Source organism: Sander lucioperca, chromosome 8, assembly GCF_008315115.2.
Source record: "Sander lucioperca isolate FBNREF2018 chromosome 8, SLUC_FBN_1.2, whole genome shotgun sequence".
Taxonomy (NCBI): Eukaryota; Metazoa; Chordata; class Actinopteri; order Perciformes; family Percidae; genus Sander; species Sander lucioperca.
The window spans coordinates 36,330,582-36,352,270 of record NC_050180.1 but is presented as its reverse complement, the minus strand read 5'-3'; the positions used below and the strand labels follow the sequence as shown (position 1 = coordinate 36,352,270).

Here is a 21,689-nt window from a genome sequence, read left to right as displayed (position 1 = left end):
GAATCTTGTGGTCTCTCCAGATAGACATTTTCGTTGGCGTCTTTGAGTAATTGACCCTTCTTCTTCACCCTCAGATGTTTGCATTGTTACGGTTTCGAGCCAGCATGATAGAAACATCATTGACACACCCACTCGTTCGCTGATTCGGACATTTGCGTTCTCAAACACACAGAAACCAAGTAAACACACACAGTAAATCTCAACGAGTAAGAGATGTAGTGATAGGATGCGTTGCCGTGATAGTACCCAGAAAAGAAAGTTCTATTTAGGTAGTGAGGTAAATGCTCTGTCCTTGCCCGTGATTTTGTTTTAGTTCCAGCCTGGGCCTAGTTCAGTGGTTTCTGGGCAGAGGAAGCTGGCACTGTGGGGACATCTGGACACAAGAGGGGAGCGTCCATACAGGCAAACTACAGGGACAGCCGTGCCAGAGAAAGAGGCCCCCAGATCTGACGCCAGCGTTATGTTAATTTGATTTGTTAATTCAGTGGCCCTGTTTGAGGGAAATCTGCCACCAACACCTGCCACCGTTTCCAAAGGCAAGGACGCAGATCCGCTGTGACACTGGCTTCATTAAATAAACAAACCAGGTCCCCCATAACAGCATTTGGTGGAAGGCACCATCAATTCTTATACATTTAGATCACAGCGATTGGAGATGACACTGAGGAGCTACATCCCACTGTTTCACAGACACAGGGTGAAGCCTGCATTCAAGTAAATGTGTGTCTCTGTGTGTTGTGTCTATGACAGTTTCTCTGTCTTTCGCCGTTGTGTGTGCAATATTGTTTGGGAACGGGAGCGTGTGTGAATGCGCCAAGCGTACTTTCATTCTGTCTCCCAGCTTTTCTGCCAGAAAAGATGGCGACTGATGTGTTTTTCAGGCATAGTTCCACAATCAAAGAGGCTCTTGTGGCCTTTCTGATGCGTCATGTAAATTTTATAAAGTGTGGAATGGAGGAGAGTCAGAGAGAGCAACGACAGCTCTGGAAAGCCTAATGTCTGTTTGCCTTTAACTCTGATGGGCTGTCTTTGCTCCTGTCTATCTTACTTCCCCTCCACTTACTCCCTCCTGTGTGGATCAAGGCCGGTCAAGGAGCATCTTACCACAGGGCTCGATGTCAGACAGAATGTGTGGACATGTGTGGATGTCAGAGCTCAACCATTTTTCGGGAAAAAAGAGGGCATCGAGATGTGGGGAGATAACACGACACAGACCTGGCTACAACCACACAACCCAATGTTGGATTTGCATAACGGAAGAATGTCATACTGCATGTGAAATGTGTGTTTCAGTGTGTGTCGGTGTCGACGTGTTTACACGTTTCATCTCAGTAACGGTCTTGGACAGGAAATCCAGGCTCTCACATATTTTCCTCAGCTGCAGTTCTGGCAGGTCTTCGGCCTACTGTGTGCTTTTCTAATGATTCAATTGGCTCAATGAGCATATGCTCTCCTCTGCATCATAAACGTCAATTAGATGTGTTGTAATGTCATTTGTGTGTGTGTGTGTGTGTGTGTGTGTGTGTGTGTGTGTATGTCTGTGTGTGTGTGTATGCAAGTCCAAGTGTGTATGTTTAAGGGAGAGAGAGAGGCAGAAAGAGACTCAATTTAGTCATTTGAATGATGTGTTTCTGTGAAATTTAAAAACAACAAATGTTATCTGATGTAGACACAAGACTGTTGAACAGGTTTTGTCGGGTTGCACCTGTTTTCCAATGCATCTTATTGAATCATCTACATAAACTTTACTTGGCTAGTTGATGAGATTGTCACTGTATACCAACAACAACAAAATAGAACAACTTGACACGTCACGCTAGCTGCTCGGTCATTGTCTTTGCTGTAGTTGAAACACGATGAATGTTATAGGTTGTAACTTTTAGGATATTAATGACATGATTGCAGGTTGTAACTTAGTTTCATACAGGAATTCATCTGTGTTTATTTTGATTATGAAAAAGCAAATGAGAATTTGGTAAAAATATACAGGAAGGATCAGAGTCAGCCCTTCCACATTTCCATTTTCTCTACCAACTTCTTTTTACTTTTTTATTACCGGAGACATTTTCTGCTTTCCTGATCAAAAGAGGATCAAGAGCACAACAGTTGCATGTCCAGGTGAATGGCTTGCACCTTTAAAAAAAATCTGGCTGGTTTGTCTGGCTCTTTCTCAGTGAAAATCATGAACAAAATGTATCCTACTTCCAACTAATCTGTGGCTGGCACTGCCAGCTTTAGAGATGCTTTACCTTCCAGCTTAACCAGTTAAACTGAAAGTCAACAGTTCATAGCTGCACCACCTCATGTTCTCAGCTGCCACGTCTCCCCGCCTGCCAGGGATGTTTACTGCTAAATATTGATAGACATCTGGAGTGCCATTCATCCAGCATCAAACTTCAGCGTGCCAGTGAAGTAGGCCCAGCCCTCTTCTCTGTGTGTCACACACACGTGCAGACAGACACATGTGTACACAAAGGCACCTGGGGTGAGGTGTTTGGCATCATTGCAAACCAGAGGCCTTGGCCACAAAATCAAGCCCCTGGAATTTGGAAAGATTGGCTGCTTTCTCAAAGGCACAATGTTTTGGCAAAAACTTGTTTTGTGATTGGACAAATATGCCTTTGCTTGATAAATACATATCATAAAATCTTCACAAGCACAGGTATAAATAACAGGATGTAGTTCCCTGCCTAATTGAACTGAGTCTGAGCTTCACAAATATTGTTGTGAGAACCAGCAGTTGATTTTGGATACATTTCTTTTGTCTCTTTGCTTGTGCCAGGGAAACAAAACAATGTTTCAGTCCTGCGCCATTGAAGCTGCGTGTTTGTGTTTGTCATCTAGAGCAATGATAGAGGAAAAGACCTGATGTTTGAAGCAAGGGCAAATTTGGGATCATTTGTCGAAAAGCACCTGCGGGATTGACAGACTTTCAGCAGTTCTGTTTTCACCACAAGCCTCTTGACGTTAGAGAGAGATACTTGTACAGGGTCAGAATGGAAACATGTGTTGTGTTAGCACTATGGAGAGACTGATCCTCCATCTTATTAGTGAAGAACTCAGAGTACACTACACTGGGGTTTACTAGACACACAAAAGAAGGAGATACAGGAGGAAAAAAAACAAGGCTCTTTTGTCTTTTCTTAATTATTCATGCCCGGGAGGGATGCTCTCTCTCCTTTGTTTTTGTCAGCTGACACATGTACAGGTATGATGATGCAGGCAGTGTGTGTGTGTGTGTGTGTGTGTGTGTGTGTGTGTATATTTGTGTTTATATTTGTGTTTGTCTCTGTCTGTGCATTTGTAATAGCACAAAAATGCCATTTAAATGCATGCATCTCTCTTTGTCTGTGTGTGTTTTACTGTGTGTGCTACAAGCAGACACAATGTGTCCATCTGTGTCTGTGCACATGTGCGATACAGAGCCAGTTCAGCCACGTTGGAAGCAGCAGCTTTTCTCCTCAGTGCAAATCAAAGTGAGGAAGGAAGCGCAACAATGAACCCAGCAGTTTGAGCTGATGGGCTTCTTAAATCCACCACAGACAACAGCAACTCGGCGACGACCCTGCCCCGCTCTCTAATCGCTTCAAATGAAGTCATGAAGGAAACACAGCACAGCCAGCCTGAGCTCTCCTGTTCCGCAAGGTGCAGCAGCACTTGTTTGTGCAGAATGTCTGGCAATTAAAAATAATTGGGAAGCAGGTTTGCCCGTGAATCTTCCAAGAGTGCCAGTTATGATCTAATGAAGCTTCATTAGGCATGCTGAAAGCTGAGAGCGCCGTATGACAACGGCAATTAGCCAGGATCATAGGCAAAAAAATAATCATTATAAAATACCTCGGCCAAGATTAGCTTTTCACTTAATGACCAATTCATTAGCTAATTGATTTCTTATTAGTTACAGGCAGAGACGACTGTTTGGGGTACTGGTGCCGGTAATTAACAGCATTTACGCCATTAGTCAATCGCCTAATTTTCCGGGAAAACAACTTTGGAGGGGAGCATAGCTGGAGGCTTAGGGCCAGTTGCTTCTTGTTCCTCTGTGTTATCTCTTTAATATCAAGAGGGGAATCGTCTTTCAGCTTAGGGGTTGTTAACACGCACTAATACCTGCTGATTACCCATTCATGTCATGTGACCATGCGTTTGGTGCCCGAATCCATCTGAGCGGAGATGGATGGGTGAGGGAGGAAGGGAAGGAGGGAGAGAGAGGTGATGTAATTAAAAGAAAAAGAAGATCAGGAATAGCACTGCAAATTTGTTATATTCTATATTTAATATGACTTTTTTCACTATCACATCTGTGCTGCCTGCACCTACAGATTAGGTGCTTCACATAAATTGAGAGGGAATTAGATTAATTATTGCTCTCAGCTGGTGAGGCTGCTGTGGTCTTCTGACGGTCTTCTTCCTTCCATCAGAGCTGAGTTAAAGCAGACAAGGATGGATGGATGAGTAGTGACAGGTGCTCCCTGCCTACAGCAGCTCACTGAACCATCAACTGGCAGCTTAATGACTGTCTAGAGAGGGCATATATACCGCTGCCCACTTTACTGACATATGAAACAACACATAAGAAACATATAATCTAAAATGTAGCAGAATACCAATAGTTTTTACAACACTATCTGTTACTAATGATGGCCTGTCAGTGGTTTTCTCATTACTGATCTCATGACTTTACAAAGTTCTCATTGCAGTCTTTTAACTGTTGGCTGTCTCTATGCTTTGTAATAACACACACATGACGTTTGACTGCTTCTGCTAAAAAGAAATGCAATCCTGTCTATCTCAGACTTCCTTGTCCACCCTAACACATATCCCTTAGGCCGCTCACCTTCTCCCGGTGCTAAAACTTTTATTTCCTAACTATGCAGTAGTGGCAGTGCTTGTCTATATGTCCAGCGAATGCCCAAAATGTCAAAGCTGAGGCACAGCATGATAAGTCAAAAATATTGCCTGCCACTCTTACCTGTACACCGAGTGCATGCAATATTTTGGACTTGTCTAAATGGCACATCTAAAGACGTCAAACTAGATTTCAGGTCTACAGAAAGTGGACTCAAGTTTGACTGTAGTCGCTGCAGCTCTGGCCTCTGACTCTTTGGAGGAGAGATGAGAAATTCAAAGGGATAAGATGATAGACGTGTCTGAGAGGAGAGAGGCAGTGATTTGGCCCATCAAAGCCTGCCTTCAGCCAACAGACACAGCCTGCGGCACATGGCGGATAGGTCTTACCCACATACATGTGGGTGTGTTGGTGTGTCACAAGTGTTATTCAATGTACAAGTATGTGCACTCTGGCTGGTGCCCCTTTCCTAAACAGGCCACTGAGCTTAATGAAGTAGGTGAACTGGTTTTACGGGGACTCGCTGGCTTTCCTCTGAGTCCCAGATACATGAGGGCACTCCTGTCTGATCACACACTCAACACATAAAAACAAGCCTCTTCTTCATGCATAACCATTCTCATCCTGATCTCCGGCATCTGTTCTCCATTCACCCTTTCTCCCTCTGCTCTACCTCTCTGTTTTCCTGGGGAGACCCCTTCTCTGTGTTTTCTTCACCTTTTTTATCCCTCAAACCCCCCTCAAATCCACTCTCTCCCCTTCTGTCTCTCCTCCGTCTCCTCTGTCTGTGTCGGGTCTTCGGTTCTGTTAATTAAATCTAATGAAGTCATCTATCAAGGACTCCTCTTTTCTCAACACCACAACATAAATCACTCTCTGTAAAATATGCTATCCCTCTTTCTCCCTCTCGCTTGCTCTCTGCACTGTGAATAGAACACAGTTGCTCTCTCTTTTTCTCTCTAGACTTTAATTGTGTGATTGAGAAAGTGTAGCATCACTCCATAGAAGACAGTCTGCCTCAAATGGCTGCTCTCCGGCTGACACCAGATGTACCCCTTATAGCCTGCTGTGGTGAGACACACACACACACACACACACACACACACACACACACACACACACACACACAGCAAAGCAAGCGATTTAAAACCTACACTTATTGTAAATGGGCCTCATTGGTCTCTGAAGACGTTGTTAACATGTCCGTGGGATGGTTCCCTTGCCAAGAGGATAACTTGATCCATCTCCAAATTTACTAAATTGATTTCTATTACAAGCTGTGACTGACTAACACTGCCCAAATTGGGATTTATTTGCTCCCACATTGCACAATAGTAATTTCAAATAGACACAGAAGGATCTAACTGAAATTAGCATCAAACTGGTTGTTGTTTTGTATGATATTTCTTCTTCTTCTCTGCTGGCAGATGAACAAAATAAAAATTAGACAATTACATAAATAGCATTTTCTTTGAAGGGTTTCAGGTCATTGCGCTGTGATGATGCAAACCTGATGTAACAAAATGCACACATGAAGCTCAGACACATCTAAATAATGTATAAACGATACATCTTGTTAGCCTCGACTCACAGGTTTAGTTGTCCTCTTGTGCACCAAATGATCAATGTCCTCCTATTATCCTCATGCACTCTCTTCAGTTCCATTTCCAATTCTCCCCGCCTCTACCCAGGTCTTTCATGTTGCCCTCTGGGAGCCAAACAAAACACGGTTTTCTACTGCAAATAAGGAGCTAAAACACCATGTGATCAGTCATGAATTATTTGAACGCTATTGATTTGTATAAAATGCTGCATTTCCCCAGAGTATTTGACCATAAAAACAATAGTATTCTTATAAGGGACTTAAGGAAAATACTTGTTTGGCATACATGAAAGGAAACGCCTTTAAGAAGCTGCTCTTAATTAATGAGTAGATTTAACCTGAAGAGCAAACTGTAGCTTATTAAGGAGAGAAAGAGAGAGAGAGGAGTATGTGTTTGATTTTCAAGCATTGTCAGCGGATTACTGTGTTTTCTCTGCAAATCTGCACTGCTTTTAAGGGTATAATGTCAATTTCATGCCTTTTTTTTCGTCAAAAAGAGGCCCCGGTGCCCTTTGGGTAGATAGCAGTTAGAGAATACACAGGAAAAAAATAACAATCCAAAAAGGAGAACCAACATATTCCCAAAACATCCCAGTCGAGTGCTAGCTAATGTTCAACACATTGTGGTATTTTCATGTTGAATTTTTTTTTCTTCTTTTTTTGCCCAGAAAGCCTCATTTAGATGGCAGACAAGGCTTTTGAACACAGAACAGCCTGTAGTCTCCGTGGGCCGCTGCAGCACTGGAAAAAGGACCTAAATGAAGGCACCAGACAATGTAGCAACCACGAAATCCCTGCACCCCGCAGACAAGCCAGAGGAGTCTAATAAACAAACACACAATCACTGTCATTAACATGGCAGCAAGTTAAAACCCTCCTCATCCTCACAAGAAAAAGGTTGAAATCTCTCTACCAGGGGAAAAATCCAATTTTCTTTTTCTGCACAGGACCACATCTGTACAGCATCTCTGCATTGCTGCTGAATCAGATTCAAGTATACCACTTCATTGCATTTCCACTGCTCCCCTGTCCCTATAGTATGAGATGATGATATTTGGAGATAAGCGCCGCTCTAAAAGAAGCTTTAATGTTTAAGTTACATTTTTACAACTCACTTTGTTCTCTTGGGGCCAAGTACAACATTTAGACAATCACATCTGTCATATATTATGATTTTACTGAAGCATGGTACAGAGAGATGAGCATGGGTGCATGTAAAAACACATCTTTTGTTATCGTTCCGTCCCTCTTTTACAAACATACTGTAAGTAATTAAAGGATTTTATTATTGTCTCCTCTCATAAGGGGGAAAGAAATTCTTGGCTAACTTCCAGAAGCATTTAGGATCATCCGCAGCCTCACACATGAGGGATTAGTCTGGCGGAGGGAACAGGTTGAAGCAGTGTTGTGGCATTTGTTGGGGTGAGGACGTGGTGTCCAGGCAGGCAGCGGCTGCTCCGACCCTTACTGTATTCCCTTCCCCTCATCTCTAAATCTGGATACTAGCAGGACCAGAGGGATTTCAAACCTTCACACAGGCTACAGGGCACTAATACAGTCCAACTCTAATATTCAACATGCTACCCAAAATTCCAAATCTAATTATCAATGGGGGCAACACAATCCTAATTTGCTCATTGCTACAGCTTGTCCCGCCACTTTCTCTCCCTCTCTTCCACACTGTCTCTTCACCCTCGCGCCCTCCCCCCCCCTCTCTTTATGCTCTCCTCCAGCCAGCATAGACCCATTTAAGTCCGCTGATGTCTTGATAATGTTCCAAAGCCTTTACAAGCAGGTAGAGAAGGAATTCCTCAGCTCCCTAATTAGCAGTAAATGGACGATCATGGGTATGAGTAGGTTTAAGGACATTAAAAGACAGCGCTTGTCACCCCCCTACAAGGACTATATTTTACTTGTATCTCGACATAAGGAAACCTGCAGCCATGTGGGAGTCTATTTAGCACTAACAATATTTCCAATATATTAAATAAAGTAAAAAAGACACATTTATCAGTATTTTTCTGAGTAAGTCAGTTGAGCTTTGGTGATGATGTGCTTTACTTGTCCAATGTAGTCATTTATCACTTAGGAGCATCTGTTGTACAATGGATGTAAACATGAACATACACAAGTTGCAATGAGAGTAAACGTGTAGGAGATCATTTTTGGTGGATGCATGTAGACCACATTGATCAAAGCTGATGATCTGCAGTGAAACAGGCAGACATTTAAATTAGAAAATTAGAAATTAGGTGGCTGATTATTGTAGAATATACACATTGTTTATTATTAAATTTACAATTTCCTGACACCAAGAAACTGTATTTAATAAAACTTGACTACAATTGAAATTGAATTATATTACAACATTACTACTGCTAATAATAACAATAATAATATAATAATAATAATAATAATGTACTTTTTTAAATCATTAGTTTAATTTGTTTGTATTGTAAATTGTATTCACACACTGTGTCTGTGCTGTGGTCGGCACATTAATAACAACAATAATACTGACAATAAATAACAACTGAATAATTAAAAATAACAAGTCTGTTTTTTTCGGAAACGCACGTGCAGCAGGGAAGGCGGGGTTTTGGGATCGTGTGGAATAAACGGCAAGTGAAAATATGATTGAGGCCCCTTTAAGAGTTTTTGGCCACTATACTGTAGCGACACCATGTAGCATCCCTCATGGATTACTTCTGCTATTCCTCCAGGCTGTTGCTGATTGGACACCACATGCCTCAAGTCTGTGAGATTACAAGCAATATATTTTTTTTAATAATCTTTAGAAAAACTGGAAAATCTAGACTATCGTTACTGCTGGTGTTAAATAAAAACAAAATAAAATTAAATGTGATAAAAAAATAAATAAAGATAGCCTACATTGTGCTACACTTATTTTAATTGGGTAATGTGTTTGTCATTCATAGTAAGCATGCACAGCCTGTAGGCCTTCTGGCGATATGTTTTCCCTTATACTGGATGAATATTTTGTTGCACTGAAGAATTGTAAATGAGCTTTAGTGTTCAAAACACAATAGGCCTACCAAATAGTTAAGAAAAACAAATCCAAAAAATAAGTGTAGTTGCATCTATGCTGGTTAACAATTTATTTCCACCGTTAGATTAAAATGTCAGGATGTGTTTGGCTTCTACATGTTCTCTTATCCAACACTGACATGTTTTAAATTAGGCCTACATTAAAATGACTGAACAAATAAAGATAAAATATCTCTGCAGATGCAGTGCGTAAAAGTTTGATATTTTCTTTAATTTAATTTTTTATGAACCCCCTGTTGGTGGATTATTTCGTTAAACGCACGTGCGCTTTTTGTAAACGCCACTTTATTGTGGGTTGATATCGAGGCACACGACTGGGAGCGCAGATTTGCGTCTTAAAGAGGATTTAGGTCTATTAACAACAAAAGGCGCAGTTCATGGCACCAGGGAGAGACCTCGACTTGTGCGTCAGCCGCAGTGATGTGAAGCGGGCTCACTGATAAATGGAGAGACATCAAACCGAGTCATTAGAGAGCTGAGATATGAGACTTTCACAGTGGCGGGCCGCTCAGGGCGGCAGACCCAGGGGATCACACTCCTCTCCCGGCCTTTTGTGTTTGTGTGCTGGACTGATGAACGACTTAGATAACGTTAAGCCATTATGGGCTCTCTTATTCCCATGAAAATCCTGTAAATAGAGGGAGCATTTTTTTCGCTGCTGATATCTATTGATTTGTCATATTTGTAACCGGAAACCACAAAGGATTACAAGTGAATACTCCAAAGGGATCCGAATTTATAACAGCCATACATTAATTACAGCATCAGCCCATGACTGAGTTTTTATTGCTGTTTAATGCTGGCTACTTTTCCCTCATGATTTCCAGTTTGCATTTAGACTTATGTGAAAATAGGCAACATGTTAAAAAAGGGAGCTGAAAACAACTTTAAAATGGCAACAAAACAAATAACGAAATTGTGTGAAAAAAGTGTTGGGGCCTAATTAAATTTTACTGACATCAATTTAACGTAATTGAAGTATGTTGTGATGTCTCAAAAAAGATTTAGGATGAGTAAATCTATATATTTTTTTCAATCAATTAACCACTTTTAAATTCTGCTTTGTGATCGAATCCGTCCACGTCTGCGTTTTTAGACTTAAACTGTGTACTAACTCCACATTAGAGAAGAATAAGTCCACCCAGCTGATACAACAGAGGTTATAGGTGGTTTATGGACCGAGTCGCGCTCAGATCAGCTTTCAAACACATTTGTCAACTCAACAAACACCCAAAAAACATGGGGCAATCCCATAAAGCCAGCATTTCTAATGGCGGTAATTACATTTTCGCCGAATTAATTAGACATAACAGCCATATACAGCCTCCTCGCAGGACTGAGCCACCGTAGGCATTTTAATGACCCCGTAATTCAATTAACCGCCTCCACCAGCTTCATCATTGATTTGTGGAAGAAGAAGAAGAAAAAAAGCTGCTGAAAGTTAAATTCTGCAAAGTCGAGCCGGCCTGTAATTGCTCAAGACACAGAGATCGTAGGGAAGAGGGGGTGGGGGGGCTGGGCTGAGGTGGCCGTGTATAAATAGTGTGCTCTCAAATACACAGTCACAACAGCAGGAGTGATCTCACCTCCTCTCCACCCCTTCTATCTATCGCTGCTGCCAGCCTCCAAAAAAGAGCGTATCCAGTGAGCAGTGCTGGTGCTACATAGACACGCTAAGGTATAGCCTATAACCTACACTGAGAATTCACGGTGGATTTCCCTGACCAGGACCACTACTGAGCCACAGAGCCGACCATGGAAGAACTTACGGCATTTGTGTCGAAATCTTTCGATCAGAAAACCAAGGAGAGCAGCAAAGAGAGTATCACGTACAGGGAAGTTTTGGAGAGCGGCTTGACGAGGGCGAGGGAGCTGGGCAGCCCGGAGACAAACCTGCAGGACATAACGGAGGGCAGCCACTGCCCGGTGCATCTGTTCAAGGACCACGTCGAGCTGGAAAAGGAGAAACTGAAGGACTTTAATGTTTCGAGGTCGACTGAGGGTAAGGCTTTTATTTTAATTTTAAGAAAAATGCTCCGTATTGTGTCGGGGAAATGTCTCAAGTTCAGTTTTTTTTGCATCGAGAGCGACGTTCCTGTTTGTATAAATCCCCACAAATCCATGCGTAAAGAGAGTTTACTTAACCCAACGGCGCGCGTTTAGTTCAAGTAGATTTACAAAGTTAACACATTATTCTGTTGTTACAGTGATTATTATACATAGCAGGAGGTGGGCCCTTCGTCTGATCGTCGTTTTAACCATTTGATGATTGTTTTCATGCACTCGGTCTTTGGCCAAACGAAAAATCACTGTGGCGTTTCTTATATATTTTTAACAATATAATTAGGCCTAAATAATAAATGTGGTGTTTAATACCAAGTTTAGCCTTATTTTCTTTACAATGTAACATCTTGTGCCAACACGAACATATTTGGTCCACAATAATCTTGAAGAAAGCATTATAAAGTGTATGGCAATCTTTCATACTCCACTTTATTTTCTTTTATCTCTTACAGTATTTCAGGAATTCTGAGGGACATTTTATATTATATTTGGCATCATTTAAAAGTTGAACTGCAATGCTATTGTGATGTAGTGTCCCCTTTAAAATATATAGCCTGGATGCGTTGTCATACTGCTTTAAATTATGCACCCGAAAATCACACTTTGAGCTGTTAAATTCCTGTAAATGAAAAAATCTGTCACTGAACACGCTCTTAAAAATGGATCTCCCTTAAAAAAAGCCTGTTATTTATTTATTGATTGATTAAAAAGCAGGACAGGCCTCTTTTCACTCAGCAGTCAGGTAGTGTGCAGTGGGCAGTTTCAACTTGTTTCTGTATTTATATTACATATTACATGTAGAGCAAAAGGGTCAGCATTATTAGCTGTATTCTGCATCACACTTTGTATTCATACACCCTAATAGAGGAAGACTGGTTCTCTGTGCATGGGATTCATTTGATAAGCATTTTACATTATATTAATACATGACTTTCAGTTATGGAAAAATACATTTTCACCAAACAGGCCAGTAAGTGCAGCAGTTGTCAAGTCTGTTACTAATAATAACACACTGATAATTAATAGGCTACAGCATAGGCCAAAAATAAATCAATAGCCTATATTCTGACAGTGTATTACACGGTGTGAAATACAGACATTTTAAGGTTTCAGTGAAAAAAGGAAATTAAATGTTAAGACTGACCATTTTTTATTTATAGCCTGAAACAACCTAGTCTGTTTCACGGAGGCGAGTAATTAGGCCTTAATCTTCTCCGTTTAGCCGGGGCTTAATTCTCTGCTCTTTAAATCGCTCAGATCCTTATTAGGCTTACATGGCCTGTATCGACTGATTTACTTTCAAAACAGCACTGACATACACACTGACTTATGGAGGCTGGAAATGCAGCCACAGGCCCCTCTCTTTTGAAGAAATAGGCTGTGTAATGTGTGTGTGTGTGTGTGTGTGTGTGTGTGTTGCTGCCAAATTGCCAGGCCTTAGGACCCTGACAGGGCCCAGTGTATATGGCTATGGAGGGGCCAATACAGTGCTTGTGTGAATAAGGGAGAGAGATAGTGTGTTGTAACTCATCCAGGAAAGATGTCCAGAATTTAAACGCATATCCTCTCTTTTTTCTTTCTTTTTTTTTTTTCTAAACCGTGGGCCGTTTAACAGGGATATACGAGTGTAAGGAGAAAAAGGAGGACGTGAAGTCGGAGGACGAGGATGCACAGGGCAAACTGAAGCAGCGGAGGAGTCGCACTAACTTCACGTTGGAGCAACTCAACGAGCTGGAGCGGCTCTTCGACGAGACGCACTACCCGGACGCGTTCATGAGAGAGGAGCTGAGCCAGCGGCTGGGACTGTCCGAGGCCAGGGTGCAGGTGAGGATCTCCTTCTTTCTATTCTTCTTTCTTTCTCCCACTTATCTGATTCAAAATGGTAATCCCAGCGGGGCTGCGTGTGAGCAGGAAACGGTGTTTTTCCTCATAATGTTCTTGCAGGTAGCTTGTCAGTGTGACAATATACACGGTGTTTTGAAGTGATATTAATAAGGTCTCTGTAAGACGTTATATCGTCAGACTACAATTCTTCAGCATGGTAGAATTATTCAGTGGTATCGCGATATGAGGGTGTTTTGTTAATGATCTAATCAGTCCTTGATTTATGCTACAAGACAATCAAAAACAAAATAGTGTGCCACATGAAAAAAGATTGTATGGAACCTCAAAGTTATTTTCTTATAAAACAGTTAGCACACTTAGCCTAATAAACTGTAAGAAAATATCTGAACTGACTGAACATCAATGCAGTGATTTTTTCCCCTTTCCTTTTCCATTTTTAATAACCCAGTTTGCAGAGTTTAACCTCGTGCTGATCATGTTTTCGAGCTTGTAATAATATAGGCCTAACAAGCGAAAAACGTGTAATTTTGAAATCATACCAAAAAACGTTTCTTTTGTGTTTTGTGATATAAAAAGATCAGTGTGTGTGTGTCCTGCAATATGCAAAAAAAAAAAAAAAAAACCGTCAATAGCTCATTAGTCTCCTAACAAATCTGAGAGCTGAATGATGCAGCCTGTTGTGATAACATCTCAAATATTCTTTATTCCTTAATTCATTATTCTTATGGGGATTTGATTAAGTGTCTGTGGTACTCAATGTATCTAGGTTTTTTTCCCCCCTCTTCGTGGTGTCGTAATATTCCTGCAGGGAGTTGCAATTTCACTGTGACAGTTGTATACAAATGTCTGTACGATTACTGTGGATCTTTCAGGATCTGTATCTTGCAGATTGAATTGAATTCACATTTAGACTGAATATATGACCACATGAATGGCTGTGCCTTCTGTGGTGTAATTAACAAGTAGTTCAAATAACGAGAAAAAGAAACGTCTATAATTGTACAGGGTGAGTTCAGTGATATCAAACACAGTTAAACTACTGTAAATCATCCGCGATGTAACAACCTGAACTTGCAGCAGTATAGGCCTGCAGCCTACTCTTACGATCCCAGCAACCTTAGGGGAGAAAGAAAATCCCAACTAATGATTAAAATGAATGAAGAGCCTGAATGGCTGCTTCAGGGGACGCGCTCTTATGTCAACTCGTATCCCTCCTCATTTTCTTTGTAATATCTGCCATTGGCTTGATGTAGTGTTCCCATAAAAACAGATTAGAAATAACTCAATTCTGGCCCAACTCTGCTGCTGTTCGGCTATCTAATCGGATGAATAAAACCCATCATAGCTTTATAAGCCCACCGACTACCATTTTGAGCTGAACATTGTCGGGCTTTCATTGACAGTAGTTATAATACGGGATAACATTGCAATTATAACTAATAAAGTTTATAATGTGTGCATTAAAATACTTGATAAAGTAAATATGCGTCATAAAGGCTAATAAAGGTCTGACTGTGTGTGCGTGTGTGTGTGTGTGTGTGTGTGTGTGTGTGTGTGTGTGTGTTTTCTGTCATCAAAATGACTGACAGAACCCGGTCTCTTCTTTCAAATGTAGGCATTTGAAAAGCCTTTTTAGGCACGGGGACATGTTGTCTCCAGATTTAGTGAGAGCGAGTTGCAGCAGGGCTGTTGCAGGCTGTGAACCTGCCCTCCGAGCAGCTGTCAATGAATCTAATTGAAAGTTATGAGAGCTTGGTGAGGAGCAGGCAGTAATTCACTTAGGACTAATATCTTTGGGTTTCTGGCGCGCTGCTAAATTAAATGTCATTATTCACTGTCTCTAATAAAAAATCAAAAAGGAAACGAGATTAGGGTATTTGTGAAGCGCATCATTGAGTGGCCCTTAATGAAGAAATAACTGTCTGAACCAGTGTAGTTCACTTTGCTTAACATACTGGCGCGTAATTGGAATTGATCCCGGGCCCGTCTAATAATAGCCTTGATTTATCTGAGGGATTACTGTGCGTTCATGCAAAATCACCTGGGATTTTCATAAACACCTTTTCTACCACCATTTAACGCTGTAGAGCTAATGGCTCACCGCCTATACATATATGACAATTTACAATGTGTACCTTTATTATTATTATTATTATTATTATTATTATTATTATTATTATTAATAGTAGGCCTAGTAGTAGTAGTAGTAATAATAATAATAATAATAATAATGTAATTTAATCGGTAAACAGTTAACAAAGCACATTACATTCATGCTATTTAAATCGCATACGATAATATTCCTATAACATCTCTTTATTGGGATATTTATATAAAAAAATAGGCTATACAGTAGAAGGTTATTATTTGAAAGATAGAACAATTGTTTTAATTTTCAGTTGACTTCGGCTCTTCAGTTATTGCAGTCCTATCGACACAATGTTGAACGCCGATCCACAAAATGCTCAAAATGGCTTCACGGCACCTTGAGTCATCATCATCATCATCATTATCATCATCACTCTGCCCATTTTGTGGTCCCGCGACCAGTCGCTAATTTCTCATCTGTAAATGATAATCATTGCGGGGGTCGGAGGGGAGGGGAGATAATGTTATTCACCGAGGCAAATTAGGCTGATGATGATTAACAATAGGCCGTAGCCTGCAGCCTGCAGCTTCAAAGACAGCCAGCTAATTGGAAGGTGGTTAACGGAGTTGTTTGTGTCTTTTTTGTAAGATATCTTGACGGAATATGTTCATAGTATTCTTAGAATTTTTCCTACACGGTCTGTGATTGTGGTGGCTATACTCAATGCAGATAATATAGTCATGCTGTTGTATTTTAACACATAATATTACATAATATCACATAATTTTCCTCTTTTGACTGAGAAGCTAAAAATTACATTTCAGGATTATCAGTGGTGTTTTTTTCCCGACATTTATACAATTTGAACATTTTCCGGCCTTATTTATCTTCTTTACGTTTTATTGAAACAATAGCTAAACAAGATTTCATTTGCTCATATGTAACTGTGAACCTTTTTTTTTTTTGTTGGTGACAAATAGCCTAAGTGGCCTGTCCATAAATGATATTATTATTAAAATAACGCCTGATATAAGACACAATTACATTTTTGTTAAAAACTGGATTTAATACTTGTTTATGTATTTTTCTTATAGATAATTTGCTTTCTCAATTACAGGTCTGGTTTCAGAACAGGAGAGCCAAATGTCGAAAACAAGAAAACCAGATGCACAAAGGTAAATGTAGCTTTTTTATTATATTATATATATTTTCTTTTTTTGGTGGGTTATTTTAGTTTTGCAATTTGACACTTTTTTAACTGCATGTGGAAAAAAAACTGTTACCTGCTCATCTCACATAACAACTGTCTGGCTGTCTGACAGACATCTTTCCCTTCTCTCCAGGTGTTATTCTGGGCAGCGGCAGTCACCTTGACGCATGCAGAGTAGCACCCTATGTCAATATGGGTGCCCTCCGGATGCCCTTCCAACAGGTAGGCCATGTTCTTTTATTAAACCTGACAAAGCTTGAAATATATATAAAAAAAAATCCAATCAGGGAACACAAGCAGAAATAAATACAGAAAAGTTAAACGCACAGGGAAAAAAGAGATGATTACTCAGCATCTTTTAATGCAGGGATGAAGACTGTGGAATCTATAAAAACAGGTCAAAGTGAGTGTAAGTTGGAGCTACGTGTGTGTGTTTCTGTGGTGGAATCTGTGTCAAACTACAGGCATTCTATATTTATACGTTTGCAAGAATCTAAGGCCATGTGCAGCTATTATATGTGAGTGATGAGAGACTGTGTGTGTGTTGGAGGGGGAGCAGCTCAGACCTCAGTGCACCTTTCACCTCCTGGCAGTGTGGAGAGGGTTGAGCTGTACAGGGAGACGAGAGGTGGGCAGACATTTGATCTGCTGCTATCTGCTTTTGCGTCCTGGCTGCTGTGTTGTCTGCTTGACCCTCGTGAAAAGCAGCAGCCTAATTAAGCCAACGGTGCGGCAGGCGCGAGCACATAAAAGAGATGATGAAAGCGGGGAATGGAGTGGGCTCTGATGGATATTGGCGTTGAGCTGCACTGGCAGGGGTGGAGGCTTGAGGCCTGCATACCGAGATAGGCTCGCTGTTTGAGGTTGATATAGACGGTGGGCAGCACGCACAGACTGCACTGATATTACAATGCAACAATTGCATAGAAAACACGTAAATGGCTAGGGGTTTGGATGGGTACGGTGCATGACTTGTAACTGCAAGGTCTGAAGTTCGAGTCTGGCCTGAAACATTTGTACCATACAGTATGTCTCATCCCGCTTTAGTATTAACCAACAAGTAAAGAAACACTGCCAAAACCATCTCAATAAACAAAAGTGTATGTGTTTGATAAACGTATGTGCACTTGTGTATGAGGATACAAACAGAACACGCACACCCTAAAATGTACAAGCACGTCAAACCTGTTTTGTCAGTGACAGATCAGTTTCTGTCATGTCCCCCAAAACACTTCACAAAACCAAGTTTCAAGAAGTTAATTTGGTTTTCCATCAGTGCTCATGCATTTTAATCGGATGTAATCGCACTACACATTTGGAAGTTATCAGTCACAGCTGTAGTTTGTTACCCGATTGTTGGTGAATGAGATGTGTGGCAATGCTTGTTGTTTGCAGGAGGCTTTGTTGGACGCCATTGCAGCGCTGCTGTGCAACGATACATTTGCGGTTGAAATTAATTTTCCCTTTTATTTAACAACTTCGACTGAAGTCATTTTAGGCCAATATGAAAGGGAGCAAAGTGAAAAAAATTATATTTAGTCGAGGTAAAACTGTATATCGTTCTATTTTGGTTGGAGAAGAAAGCATGAAATACTTTAGTTTTCCCACTTCTTCCTGTGGTGTTTGAAACACATAAGGAATGGCAACAGGCTCAGCTCTCTCCCTCTGAAGTGAGTGGATGCTTAATTTTCACCTACTTCTTATAAAATAATTGCCAAGAATGTGAAAACTGATATTCTATGCTCCTTATGGTTTCTTTTTTCCTGCTTGACTCAGGAATATGTCTGGATAAATATTTATAACTCCAAATATGTGAATATCTTTTTAGCGCAAAATTGTTTATTTATGCAATTGAATACATAATCAGGATAACAAGACTGCATATTTGCAAGGGTATAACGGAGTCCTCAGTCTGAATTAAACAAATCTGTTCTAGATCCTAGAAAGACTTTGATTCTAGATGATTAAATTGGATATAGTGTCTGAGAGCAATGTATGATTCATTAACTTTTAGAATAGCTGACATGAAAAAAGGGCCAAACACAGAGTGCAGCCCTTAACTATTTTCTTAGAAAACACGCTGTAAGCAACAGCTTTGAGGGGGTAAAATTAGAGGGGGAATTTAATAGTGTCAGACTGTGAAACCTAAATCCTCAAACCTCCACACACACACACACACACACGCACGCACACACACACACACACACACGCACACACACACACACACACACACACACACACACACACACACACACACACACACACACACCACACACACACACACACACACACACACACACACACACACACATACACACACACACACACACACACACACACACACACACACACACACACACACACGCAGCCTGCGGCGCCCATACTGACTAACTTTGTGTTTTGCTGTTCTGCAGGTCCAAGCCCAGCTTCAGTTGGACGGAGTCGCCCACTCCCACCCCCACCTGCACCCTCACCTGGCTGCTCACGCTCCCTACCTGATGTTCCCACCTCCTCCATTTGGACTACCAATCGCATCGCTCGCCGACTCGGCCTCTGCAGCAGCGGCGGTGGCAGCAGCTGCCAAAAGCAACAGCAAGAACTCAAGCATCGCCGACCTGCGACTCAAGGCAAGAAAACACGCCGAGGCTCTGGGACTCTGACCCCACCGGGCTGCCCCTCCGCTCGCCTGATGCCCATAATCGCCTCTCACACAAGACTGAGCCTGTGAAATGGCCGTGACACTCACAGCTAAAACTAAACTAAACAAAAACACTGAGTGAGAATGAAAGAGAGGAACACATACAGAGAGGGGGGAGAGAGTGTGTGTGAGAGAGAAAGGGGGAGAACAGTGGAGGAGGAAAATAAAAAAAGAAGGAGGGAGCGAGAAAATTGTCACAAAACCAGCTGCCAAAACAAACCACTTGTAGAGAACGGTAATTAAATACCAATGAAATCACCTTTTACTTTTCGCCCCAACAGGCAGGACTTCTGCGGGGCCAGTGGCTCAGTCCACTCCAGGCACAGATCACATCCCAAGGACCGTACAAACACATGTGGATGTCTGTCTGAGGGCCAGGCCGGGGCCCGTCAGACCAGAAGACGTTAGAACAAAGCAAACTGGCAGGCAGCAGCAGGGCCAAAAGCAGAGCCTCGCTGACGCTGGCTGATGCCATATTGACAATGCAGAGGGTTGAGCATGGGGGAAACAGACCCAAGCACCACCTCAACGAAGCATTGGAACGGCTCTCACCTTTATACCCTCCCCCACCCCACCCTCACTAGAAAAATGAAGAAAAAAAAAACATTAAAAAAGACCATATTTGTCTCCAACCACTGTGTTCCCTGCTGCTGCCAAGTGCATGAGCTCTAAAGGAGGAACGTTCTGGGACTGGCCTCCATCCGCACCTGACATACACGCCCGACAACTGTTTTTAACACTGCCATTCGACATGCCCCCCCCCCCCCCCCCCCACACACACACACACCTACAAAGTGAAAGTTCGCCATTACGGTTTGATAACCTTCTTCTTATGGACTTGTTCTACATCAAAAGCAGCAACTCGTTTTTCCTTTGCTGCAGAGGGAAGAGATGTTATTCTGCGTTGCTGGGCATGTGTTGGAGTGACTTGGTTTGCATTACTCCTCACAGCGTGCTCTCTCTCTCTCTCTGTCTTTATTTCTTTCTGTTTGTTGTGTTGTATCCTGGGTAAAGAAGTGAAGATAGCCTTTGCACTTCAGGTCTTGTATGTGGGAGTTTACAAATGGCACTACAAGCAGATACTACTTTACTAATTAAAGGGGGAGGGGGATTTGATATTGTTGTGTGATCAGCAAAAAGGACATTATCTTGGATAAAGGGTATACATGCGTTCTTTTTTCTTTTCCTTTTTTGTAATTCTGAAAATATGAAGAAAGCATCAGTCAAACTGAAATGCAATGGTGTGCAGTTTAAGTGCAATACTGTAAATAGCAAAAAAGTAAAAACAGCTAGCAGTTAATCCTCAACGATAAAGAGACCCAATGATTTTTTTTTTCTGTTGGAGTGTTGAATTTCTTTGCCAAACACACCAGTTTTTTCTACAGCAGTGTATATTTTATTGAGTTTGAGAAAAGTCACTCATTACCAGGTGCCATATCCCACGTAACCTCCTATGTATTCAAGCAGTTTTTGTATACATCAGGTGCAGTTGTCACTTGTTGAAGAAAACATGAGCACATTTTTGGGATGCTGCAGAAATTTGGGTCAGGTTCTAAATAATTTAATAATAACTCTACTGACATTAGAAAATTCCATTTACTTTTAGATATTGGAAAATGTTCATAATAGAACCAACAAATCAGCATTGTAATCCAAACCAAGCAGTTGTTTACAATATGATTAGCTTAATTCTGCATGTTATATGTGACATTTCGTCATTAATTTCCTGATAATTCAAACTGTATTTTACAAATTGTTCTAGACAAAACAGAACATTTGGATTATTTTGACAACCTTTTAAACACTGCTGTCAGAGCTGTGCTAAACATGTAGATCTGTTGAAGATCTATGTACCTCTAACAGTCTCCAAAAAACATTTTCTCTGTTAACAGACCTCCATTTAGAATTGTTTATCTATGTCTCCATTTTAAATTAAACATATGGGTGTTTTATTTATTATTTTGTCTGAAAGTTTATGAAAGATGAAATCGTTGAACTACAAGTGTACATTTTTACATGGCTTTGCATTTATTTTTGTATGTTTTTTTAAGTGTTAAATTTGAATTAGGAGGTGTGGCTGTAGTGCATTGTTTGCCGAAAAAAAAATGTAGCGTGTCCGAGTTTACAAACATTTCAGGGATGGTTGAATTGAACAATACTCCATGGAATTTGTTGTACCCATTAAAATGATTATCATTTCATATGCAAGCATGCCTAAACATGAATCATCGTACAGTTTGTTTTTCCCCTTTTGAATCGCAA

At 41.0% G+C, this 21,689-nt stretch overlaps 1 protein-coding gene across 2 annotated transcripts; it reads left to right on the top strand.

Moving 5' to 3' along the window:
- Positions 1–11,073: 11,073 nt before the first annotated feature.
- shox (short stature homeobox) lies at positions 11,074–20,706 on the top strand. Of its 2 annotated transcripts, none has more exons than XM_031284326.2 (6): positions 11,074–11,523; positions 13,201–13,409; positions 16,637–16,694; positions 16,863–16,951; positions 19,144–19,356; positions 19,709–20,706. In XM_031284326.2, the coding sequence occupies exons 1-6, from the start codon at positions 11,277–11,279 to the stop codon at positions 19,796–19,798; spliced, it is 906 nt and encodes a 301-aa protein (XP_031140186.1). In that variant the 5' UTR covers positions 11,074–11,276; the 3' UTR covers positions 19,799–20,706. The 2 variants fall into 2 exon arrangements, with proteins under 2 accessions (XP_031140186.1, XP_031140103.1); XM_031284243.2 differs by having other exon boundaries at positions 16,842–16,951.
- Positions 20,707–21,689: the final 983 nt, after the last annotated feature.

Excerpts from the sequence above, each read along its gene's own strand:
- shox (XM_031284243.2), top strand. The coding sequence starts at position 11,277 with ATGGAAGAACTTACGGCATTTGTGTCGAAATCTTTCGATCAGAAAACC. Across the intron at positions 11,524-13,200 it reads TGTTTCGAGGTCGACTGAGG|GGATATACGAGTGTAAGGAG; the intron begins GTAAGGCTTTTA and ends GCCGTTTAACAG. Across the intron at positions 13,410-16,636 it reads TGTCCGAGGCCAGGGTGCAG|GTCTGGTTTCAGAACAGGAG; the intron begins GTGAGGATCTCC and ends TCTCAATTACAG.